Source organism: Martes martes, assembly GCF_963455335.1.
Source record: "Martes martes genome assembly, chromosome: 6".
NCBI classification, from domain to species: domain Eukaryota; kingdom Metazoa; phylum Chordata; class Mammalia; order Carnivora; family Mustelidae; genus Martes; species Martes martes.
Window position 1 is genome coordinate 80,783,305 of NC_137893.1, and position 10,993 is coordinate 80,794,297.

General features: G+C 41.5%; 1 protein-coding gene across 1 annotated transcript in view; it reads left to right on the forward strand.

Annotated features, from left to right (window-relative positions):
• Positions 1–10,238, forward strand: part of MCM9 (minichromosome maintenance 9 homologous recombination repair factor) — a 90,582-nt gene extending 80,344 nt beyond the window's left edge. Inside the window, exons 10-13 of the mRNA XM_080806305.1 lie at positions 586–789; positions 1,812–1,894; positions 2,361–2,506; positions 6,606–10,238. Coding sequence (XP_080662431.1) covers positions 586–789; positions 1,812–1,894; positions 2,361–2,506; positions 6,606–8,082 — 1,910 coding nt within the window. The 3' untranslated portion in view covers positions 8,083–10,238. The remainder of the gene's footprint in view (positions 1–585; positions 790–1,811; positions 1,895–2,360; positions 2,507–6,605) is intronic.
• The last annotated feature ends 755 nt before the right edge of the window (positions 10,239–10,993 follow it).

The following is a 10,993-nucleotide window of genomic DNA, read 5'->3' on the forward strand; positions in this document are numbered from 1 at the left end:
TTGACCAAGAAAAAGTAGACATAACCACATGAAATTCTCTTTGAAGAAAATGAAATAAGTACCCAAGGTATCCTACCTAAGCAGCATTAGAGCAATGCTCGCACAGAAGGTAGTCAGAGGAGCCATTTAGTGTGCCCAGAATAATGAGTAGAAGGCCTAGGGCCTACCGATGATATTACAGTCGGTACATGTGTTCTTTGTGATGAAAGGAGACAACCTTATGATATACAATTATCACTCATCTCTTGCATGCGAAGAAAAGTGGACTGAATTATGAAACAGAAATCTCTAAATGTAAGTTTCTCTTTAATTAGATTTACTCAAATACTATGTATTACTATAGGATGGACCAGAATTATTGTGGATAATTTTAGCCCCTGTAGGAAGTTTACCTTTATTGAGCTTAGATCCTAAGGCTGCTTATTCTTGAACTCTGTGTTATTCTTGAGTCAGATCTAGGTTTTAGTGGCCACAGACTTAAAGGTTATCTTTTTTAAAAATGAGTGTAAGAACTTTATCAAAACCCTTAAAGCGAGATGTTTACCTATTCCTAGAAATTACTGACCTAGCACCTGATACATACAGGTTACCCAAGCAAATCAGAAAGGCTCTGGAGCATGGAAAAGATGAAGACCTACTTCTGCCTGATTCGGAATCTCCAGCCCACGCTGTCTGATGAGGGTAATCAGGTCCTTCTCCGGTACTACCAGATGCAGCGGCAGAGTGATTCCCGGAACGCTGCCCGGACCACCATCCGTCTGTTGGAAAGCTTGATCCGATTAGCAGAAGGTTTATTTCATTCAACAAATAATACTTCTGTTGGGTGCCCAATATGTGCAAGGCATGGAGCTTGGCACCATGAATTCAAAGATGAATAAGAAGAATCCTAAGGTGCTCATAGTCACTTAGAAAGTAAAGACTCTGAGCTGTGAAACTTCCGTTCTTCTGGGGACAGATTATGGGTATTGAGTAGAATGTAGCATCATTAAGAAAGCAGAATCTTAGAGACATGATTAATTTAGAAAGTCTTATTTACTAATGTTTGTTCTCAGTGACAGTCTGTTAGCATTTGGGGTGGAACGCTTTCTTATTTAGAGTTGTTTCCTATGTAGCATCTCTGGTTTTTTTTCTCACTAATTGCCATTCACACCCCACCACTAACGTAGGAAACTGCCCATCCCAAAGACCTGAGACTTCGTGCATTCATACAAGGAACCTGCATCTCAAGACCTTTTTCCTAACAGTGACTTTTATTCATAGTTCTTGTTAAATTAACTCTTAAAAAAAATTCCACATGAACTGAATGTATCATATGATGACAGAATGCTTAATAAAAAGTTCTGTAAAACCAGTGCACTTTACATTGTCAAGGATTTATAGCATTATTAAGACAAGAAGTACCCCAAATGCAGGCTGGTGAGTTTGGTAGTTTTGAAAAACCCACAGATAAAGAGAAGTGTCAGAGAAAAGAAACAAGTTTTATACTATATATTTCTATAAAAGACAAGAAAATAAGGATTAAAAGTTATTGAATATTAGAGATATGCTCCTAGAACCCCTTTCCTTTTGGAGCCCAGAGTACTTTTTCATATAAATACCCAGAATTGCCATGGGCTGTGCAAGATTAGGCCCATTATTAGAGAAACAACTTTAAAGCTAGTTGAAATTAGACCTCTGTGCTTGTTTTAGTAAAATGAATTTGTGATTAGTAGTGCATTCATTAAATATAATTTTTCAAGGGCCTCAGATAAAGTATTGCATATATCACCTCAAATACTCACTAAAAACATTTGTCTTCCTGATTTTCTTAGCTCACGCTCGCCTGATGTTTCGTGACGCTGTGACTCTGGAAGATGCCGTGACAGCTGTGTCAGTGATGGAATCTTCGATGCAGGTGAGAGCATTTTGCACCTAATATTCGAACCCTAATTATAAGAATGTAAAAAAAGACAAGACAATTTAGAGCATATCAGAAGTTATAAAAATGATCATATTCTGGATATAGATCCAAAGGAACTAGATCCAAAGGAAACCATTTAAAAGAAGGGGGAAAACTTGTCGTGGAAATACCCTTTGCATCAGTAGCATTGCTTTGGCCCACTGGGTACAGTAGTGGGTCTCTCTCTTTTTTTCCCTCAGCACGTCTGAGGGATGCTCATGGTCTCACTAGAGGCAGTGTGCTTCCTAGAGCAATGCTTGCTGCCAGGAATGGAGGCAGAGAACTGCTGAAATTTGGAAAAGGCCCCCAGGTGATTGTGATACCCAAGATGGGGGTGGAGAAAGCTGATCTGGGAGCTGTGGTCTCTAGTGGGTGTTTTCTGGTGACTCCCCTGCTATTTCCCATTTTTTCACCCCTTCAGGGAGGTGCACTGCTAGGAGGTGTGAATGCACTCCACACTGCCTTTCCTGAAAACCCTCTGAAGCAGTACAAGAGGCAGTGTGAGCTTATTCTGGAAAAGCTGGAGCTACACAGCCTCTTGAGTGAAGAGCTAAGAAGACTTGAAAGGTGAGAAAAGAAGTCCAAGCAAGACTTATAATGGAAGATCCTTGTTCGACATTTAGTGAAATGAAAGAAGTGGAAATTAAGTGGAAAGTCTGTCTATACCATCTGAAGGCGATTGGCTCAGTTACCTGTTGCTGTGTAATCAATGATGGGAAAGCTCAGGGGCTTAAAAATCAAACAAAAAAGAACACCCCCACCACCATTTTAGTGCTCACTCTTCTGAGTCAGAAATTCAGGGGGGCTCAGTGAGAATGCTTCTCTCCACTCCACATGGTGCTGGCTGGCAGCACACCTGTGTTTAGCTGGGAGCTCAGGTGGGACTGGAACATTCAGAATGGCTTGCCTCACATGTGTGGTGCCTTAGCAGGGATGGCTGGCCGCTCTGTACAGTAGCTTAAGGCTCCAACAGAACAAAATTTGAACAGAACAAAAATTGAAGCTGCCAGGTCTCTTATGAGCTGGGCCAGAAGTGGTACGACATCATTTCTGTCACATTTTGAAGGTCAGAGCAAGTCACAAGATCAGGCCTCATGCAAGGTAGAGGGAAATGGGAGTGACATAGACATACAAGAATGAGGGAATTGACAGCTGCCCTCTTTGGAGCCTTCCATAGCTACATTTCCTTGGCTTGCTGGTTTGGTGAGCCTCAGAGAGAACACTGAGTGGTTCTTTACTATATATAGCAAACTATATATTAATTTGCTGAATTTTTACCACTGGTTCCCAATTACATGAGAAGCACCAAGGTTGGCTAGTCACAGTTTACACTCAAGACACACAGTTTCCATGGAATCAAGAAATCTTTTTAAGTGGGCTTCATTCTGTTTATTGTGACTACTTCTTCTGTTTTTCTTTGGCTCCCTAGAAGTAGAGCAGTGCTATTCAGAGAGGTGGCTGGGGATGCTGTTGAGAAAGAAGTTGGACTCCAGGAAAGTGCTCTATCCCAGGCCAGACCCAGACACAAAATATTTTAATAATTTGGCTTTATCATTTTTCCTTGCCAAGAAAGGACATGTGGGGAGCTTACATAAAGAATCTTAGTGTTTATTAGTATTTAAATTTTATTCTTAATGTTTTTAAAGCTTTCTTCCAAGCATAGTAAGTATTTGATCTTTATATAAACCTGGTGAAAGAAAAATCACAGAAGACTCAGGCCCAGACTGCTCTTAGGCCAGCTGTAGCTAGCATGTGGGGCAAGTTAGGGAAGTAGAGATAACTAGTACTGACTTTCACCTGGGAGGGGCCCTCCTGGTTCATTAGCAACAGCTCTGACCCTCCCTTCAGCATCATGATTTTCCTTCCCTATATGCCCAGTCATGACTTTTAAAATTTTACATATTTAACAGACTAAAAAAAAAAAAAAAATCCCCAGTGAGAATGATATATTTTGTTGAAGAAGAAAATTGGTCTCATCTCACAGGGTGACAAAAGTAATGTTTCAAAACTCTGCTTTCTAATGATTTGTTAAAATGTGGACACGTGGAAAGGAACATGTCACGTGCATTACCTAAAGAATTTTTGCCCCCACTTTAGTGTTTGGTTGCTCCCAGCATATATGAGCTTCTAAAAAGCTAGACTTGGAGTGTGTACCTGTGAAACACAAGTGAGCAGCGGCTGGGATATCCTTTTGGGTATCTTCGTAGTCAGTGCAAGTGGCTCAGTAACTGCCCTGAGGCGGCACTTGGCCTTGACCTCAAATCTGGGGGCTGGTGAATGGAGACGTGTGGAAGCAGAGCACATGCTGAAGGAGAATGTGGGGACTGCAGTGGGACAGTTGACGCAATCAGTAGAACCCTGAGAATTCTTTTCCTGGCTTTTCTCCTTTCCCTCACTGCCTTCATCCATTAGCATTCTGTGTCAGACTCCAGCACAGCCTTCCTGGGGCAGTGTGGGGACTGGCTGTGTGTTGCTAATACCCAAGTGCCAGCCTGCAGTCATCTTGCCCTTTACATAAACTCAGCCCTTTTCTTTTGGTCTCCTGGCTTTTGAATGATCCAGAGCATGGTATTGAGATGAAAGCTATTCCTTTGGTTCTTTCATGGTTTGATGTAGGGGATCCTTTTCAGCCTGCCCTGGGCCCGGCTTGGCTTTTGGAGAGGCTGCTCATTTTGACTGACCAGAAATTGGTCATGCAGACCGCCAAAAGCTGTCATATGCTGGATTCAGGAAGGAAAGGATTATGAAGCTCAGAATCGGTGTTCTGTGAAAGAAAAATCGCAGCTGGACTTATCGAATTCAACATGATCCACCTGAAGGGAAAGATAAAGAAAAAAGAATAGGTAATGATCTGGGGGAAAAAAATAAAATAAAATAAAAGGATTCTACCTTAAAATATTCTTTTCTTCTGGTATAGACATCTTTGAAATGCAGGGTCATGTTCAGGGCGTTGATCCTCAAAGCTATAAACCCAGGTGCCCAGCAAATGTAAGTGAACAGCCTCTAAGACACAGCTAAAGCCAATCTTACCATGTGAGAAAAGCCCAAGCAGCGGATGGGTTTATCCCCACAGGGAAGAGTTCTCTATCCCTTAAGGGGGTCATATATGAGTCATACAAATATTTGTATTTTTATTACACTTTTCTTTTGGAAAATGCTTGTGAGTGACAGCCAACCTCAAATGGTGGCCATTGTAACCACCTGAAAACAGAATGCAAGGAAGCTGTGTTTGAGGAAGGTATAGTGAAACTGCCGGCATTTTATGTCAGGGAGAATTTAATTCCCAAAGTCAGAATTAGACTAAATTGGGACAGCTTAATTATTCTACCCGTTTAAAATTCCCTGTCTTCTAGAACATTTTTATGGAGCTTGCACAATTACAAATATCCCTGACCTCAGTTTGATGTATATTAGATAGTAGTAATTTTGAAAGCTATTTCTTTTTAGTTTGGTTATAACTCCAATGAATATGGATTTTGCTGTATTGATGTGTCCAAATCTACAGGAAGTGAATATAACCCAGTATTTTTACAATAATTTTGAGGGGGTTTTTTCCTGATCATAAGAGGTAATACATGTTCTCTATAGTGTACTTTGGAAAGTAACAGTAATAAATTAGGAAAGCAAAAATCGCATATAATCTTATTTCCCAGAGAGGCCTACCGTTAACATTTTAATGTATTTAAATATATTTAAATTTAAAATTCATTTAAATTTAAGTCTTTTCTTCTTCGCCTTTTTCTATGATTACACATGATTTTTAGAATAATTTACTTATCCTCTCTTTGGTTTAATTCCTTTTCAAATGTAACACGTGGAAGCAGGGTCATGTTGCCCCTTACACTGAGAAGCTATTTCTGAGTTGTTAGGAAGGGCTTTCTGAAGGACCTCCTTTTGAGAAACTACCGTGTCTGTTACAAATTGGCCCTCTCGTATTATTTCAGTTTCTAATATGCCCACAATTAAAAATGACTGTCACTGATCAGATCATTCCAGGAGGTCAATAGGTTTCAGCTCTCTGTCAGCTTGATAGAGAGTAGCTCATGTAGGGCTCATGTTGAAATGTGGGCTGAGTTTTGCAGGAAAGAAGTCCTAGCTGCCTGGAGGCTGTGTGCCGTGAAAGTGATGCCCCCGGGGCAGCGTGAGCCACAATGCAGGGGAAGCGTGGTCTCTGCTCCCCAGGAAGGTGACTTTCAGGTGTACCAGCATTCAGTACTCAGGTAGAGACATGTGAGGAGATCATAATTTCTGCTCTTCCACATTGTTTCTCATTTGCAAACTGGCTATAAAACAACCACTTGCTCAGCACTCGGCTGCTGAGCAGATAACAAGCTTGTCTTCGGCGGAACATTCAACAGGAGAGATTAGAATGAGCATTTTATACTGACCTTCAGACAGACTTGTAGGGAGAGCTTAAAACGTAGACAAACCTGCTACTCCATTTCCTTTATTTAACTTTTTAAAATGATTATCAGAGCCATTTAAATTCTGTACTGATGAGAAAGGATAATTTCCTCCTGCTGCTCTAAGAGACTGTATTTGGCATGAACTTGGAATTATGTTGGACTCAAGCCTTTTACATGGCATCTCAGAGACTCAAGAAATGGAAAGGTTAGTGCAAATTCTCTTCTTTTCAGTACATGTTCCTAATTTATCTCTGCTACAGGTTGCAGAATCAGAATGTGCACCGATCCCAGCCACAGGCAGTGGAGGCAGAGACTAACCCAGGAACCTCAAAAAATGACCCAGGAGAAGCAGCAAAGTCCGGAATCTGGTCAGCACAGCAGGAAGTGAACTGGAGCATGCTGACCTCCTCTCCTGGACCCAGTCCCAAGGGAAGCCCACTTTCCGATCCCCTATCCCATGGGGGGCCTAGCAGACGAGCAAATAGAAAACATTCTGCTGAGCACAAAAATAGCAAAGATGACAGTTTGGACTGGTTTGACTCCATAGCAACTCATCAGCTTGAACCTCAAAATACTGTGCCGGTATCTCCCAAAACAAATGGTGGGAAAATGGCTTTGCAGACCTTCAAGAACAAAGCTCAGGGAAAGGGGAAGGGTGAGCCTGGCCAAAGGAGCAAAATGGAAACTGGACAGCTTCCAGCACCAGGAGAGACAGAAGCTTCACGGAGGCCAGAGCACGTAGACCACGTTGAAGGGAAAGAGGCAAAAAAGGCAGCAGTTGTTCCGGAAGCAGCAGGGTCTGCTGGCGAGCCGGACTCGGTACTGACTCATCATGTCTCCAGGAAACTGCACCAGCTGCGCAAGGCCAGCGCCCAGGAGTTGTGCAGGAACCCCGCCACGGTGCCCGTACAGCCCGCAGGCCCTTCTCACCCTTATTCCAGTTCTTTGTGTGGCCCCAAAGGAGCACTGGAAACTCCCAAAAGAAAGAGACAGAAATCCCTTGCTCAAATGGAAGAGCCTGAGCTTGGAAGTGCTGATAGTCCAGGTCCCCCACTGGCCAAACTGGCGAAATTTACTTTCAAACAGAAGTCAAAACTGACCCACTCCCCTGAAGACCACAGTCCTATGTCTCCTGGCACAACTAAAGGAGCAGTTCCAAGTCCTGGAGTTCTCCAGAGAGTGAGCAGAGAAGCAGTTGTGCCTGGAAAGTCTCCACAAAAGTTGGCCTCTACCTCAGGAAGCAGAAACTCAGATCAGCCACAGGATCAGGCAATGGATGTGTCGCAGCAGGCACTGGAGGAAGACAGACCAAGAGAGAAAAGCAAACGTGGCCCTGAAGGAAGAGTTACCCAGCCTGAATTTGAGCTTGGGAACCAGACTGGGCATTCTCCTCCTACTTGCCAAAGAGACAGAAAAGAAGAGGTCTCATGCAATATTAAAAGCAGCAAGGTTCATGCTTGCACATTAGCCAAACTGGCACACTTCTCCTTTACATCCCCCTCTGAATCCAAGTCAGAATCCCCTCCTCCTCCTGAAAGTGAGAACCAGGGGGCGAGAGGCACCAGCCCTCGTCCCGGGGCTGCAGCTACAGTGCTTGGCAGGAAAAGGAAAACTTTTCAGCTGGAGGGGTCCAGTGAGAGATTGCTTCTTTCCAAAAAATCTCTCTTTACTTTATCGGAACTAGATGACGAAGCACTGGATTTTGATTGGAATGAAGAAATGAGAAAAAAGCCATAATCATGAAAAGTTTTCTGGTCAAATTTCAGCCTCCCCAACTCCACCCAGAACCTTCGGGGTATGGACACGTGTTTATATGTGTACAGAACTATTGGCCCTATCGAGAGTACCATTCCGAATACCAGCTCCCCCAACAGGTTTTATAATTTCAGGCTTATCTTCATGACTTGCAAAGTTGTATAATCAAGGTTGGGCAGTGTGATACCAGCACTGGCATTAATTGACATTGTGCTTAACTTTGCAGATGGAATACTTGTATTCCCAAAGATGTTTCTGTTTGTTTTGATTTGGTTTTTTGTTGGTTTTGTTCTCTCTCTCTCTCTCTCTCTCTTTTTTTTTCTTTAAGTGGGACTTGGATCTTCCTAAAATTGTTTCTCCCATTCACTCAGGAACAAATGCCAGGAAGGTAGCCCTCAGAAAGCTAACAGGTTAGATGAACTCTTTTCTGTTTTTTGTTTGTTTGTTTGTTTCCTAATTTATTCTTCACCCAAGATAGGCAAAGTGTGGTGAATATTTATTAGGATTTACCAAAACCATGTGATTTTTGTAATATTATTTCTGTGTCTTTTCTCATGTGTCAGATTGGATGGGACTAATGCTTTTCCTTCTTTGAGAGGCATCCTTACAATTCCATGGCATTCCTAAAGATCTGGCAGCTGGTCAAACTGTAGCTTTGTGAAGTACTGACCATTTTGTGCTTCAGATTCGTTGTTTCATTGGGGGCCTACCCTCAGCACAACCTAAATCCTGTAGTTAGAAGGAGAATGTTCAGTAATCTCAATCACATGTCATGGCATCTACCCAAGTGGTTAGTAGGGAAATGTGATTCCTACTAAGTTACGATTCATTTGTCCTTCAAAACCAAGCAAATGATGACTGATAGAAATAGACATCTCAAGGTTTGTCTGTCTTAAGTCCTTTTAAAATCACTTCTCCCTTTGGATTCTAGCAGGGGCTTTTAGGGTTTGATAATTATAGACTTTCTCTTCTGAATTATGAATTTTTAAAATAATAATTAATGGAGGCTCTCGTTGTTTGAGGCACCTTTAGATGTGAAGAATACCCAAAACTGTACATACTTTGTTTAAAGATTGCTTCATTAAATTCATACCAAAAAAGTAAGGAGCCCCAAATTTTCTTGAGTATTTACAAGTTAATTGCAAAATTGACTAATTAAATTTTCTGAAAAAATTTAAATTGTGAGTACAAATTTAGTATGGTTGAATCATTTGAAATAACAGCTTAAATAGCTGGTAAAAGACATCTATAAGCAGTGATTATAAAATGTATTATTGCACATTCACTTCAACCTATTCTAAAACATTAAGAGCATGGTTTGGGTAATTTCTTACTATTTCCGTACTTAATAACTTCCTAGTGTAATATGATTCTTAATGTGATCTATTCCCAGTGTCTCAGTACTTTCCTGCATTTCAGTGGTCTGACCAGAAATGAGAGAAGAAGAGAGGATTACTGGGTTACTGACCAGGTGAATCTTGGTCTGTACACCGTCTGGCCTGAATGTGTAGTGGACCGGGGTGATTCAATCATGAGTCATCATGCAGAGCTGTGTCTCGTGTGTGTGTGTGTGTGTGTGTGTGTGTGTGTGTGGTAAACTATTAATTCCTCTTCTTATAAGTGTTCATCTTTGAAACTTACTGTGGTTTGCACCTATGATGCATTAAGCTTTGCATGGCTTGTAGTGCCTAACCTGTTGGCTTGTCACTCGGGTATTTCGATCTGTTCTGTTTTCATTATTGAAAATGGCTGCATTCCCTATTGGGCATCGTGATTCTAGAGCTTTCATTTCTTGGTAATGAGGGATTTAGTTTGTGTAGTTAACTTATCTCTTCAGGACATGGAATAATTCATGTTTTAAAATATGGTGTTAAATTGTCTCTCTTCCTTAATTATTGTATATGATCACCTGTGCCACCTGCTACCTGGTTATTATTTGTGCTCACCTGATATCCTATTATTTATGCTAATAAACCTGTCCTGTTTTTTATTTTAGTACCGTCTATCAGGATCCTTTGGCCAGCTTCCTAGTTCTGTGTATTTTTTCTTTGATGCTTATGTGGTTGGAAATAACTATATATGTAAATATTGTAAACAGACAAAATTATTAGAAGGAATAAAATACTCAGTGTGGGGCACCTTGGTGGCTCAGTCTGTTAAGTGGTTGTCCTTGGTTTGGATCTTGATCCCGGGGTCCTGGGATCGAGTTCTGCATTGGGTACCCTGCTCAGGGGGGCATCTGCTTCTCTCTCTCCCTCTGCCCCTCCCCCCACTTGTGTGCTCTCCCTCTCTCTCTCAAATAAATAAAACCTTAAAAAAAATAAAATATGAACACTCCTTTACTTACTAAAAAATTTAAACTTGCATCACAGTCTACTTTTTTGTTATGACTGCCTTGCTGTGCTTGTTGTATTTGATACTCGGAGTCTCACAACTTGATCAATAGGAAGTCCCATTATATCGATGCCAATGTCCTTTCAGGACTCTGACATTTCTAAAAGTATCCATAGTATCTGAAAACAACAGCATGCTCCAGACACGTTTTGATTTTTTTCCTGTCTCAAGTCTTAGAATCAGTTACCCCCTAAGGCACTCTATTCCCTTTCCGGGCCAATGGTATTACAGGCTAAACCCATGGTCTCGAGGATGCACAGGGGAGTCAGCAGCGGGCAGAAGGACTACTGCAGCTGTTTTCTCCCTGAACGAGTTTCAGAGCTGAAATGTCTAATGTCCTGAGGTCACATTTTATCCTGCTGTGTCCTATTTTTCTTACGCTATGTGATTCCACAAGACTTTCTCTTACATGGTATTTAGTGTGTACCAAAGAAGCACACGGGCATCTTGAGGGAAATAGGTACAGTCTCAAAAATTGTATTTCTGGTCAAAAAAGGAA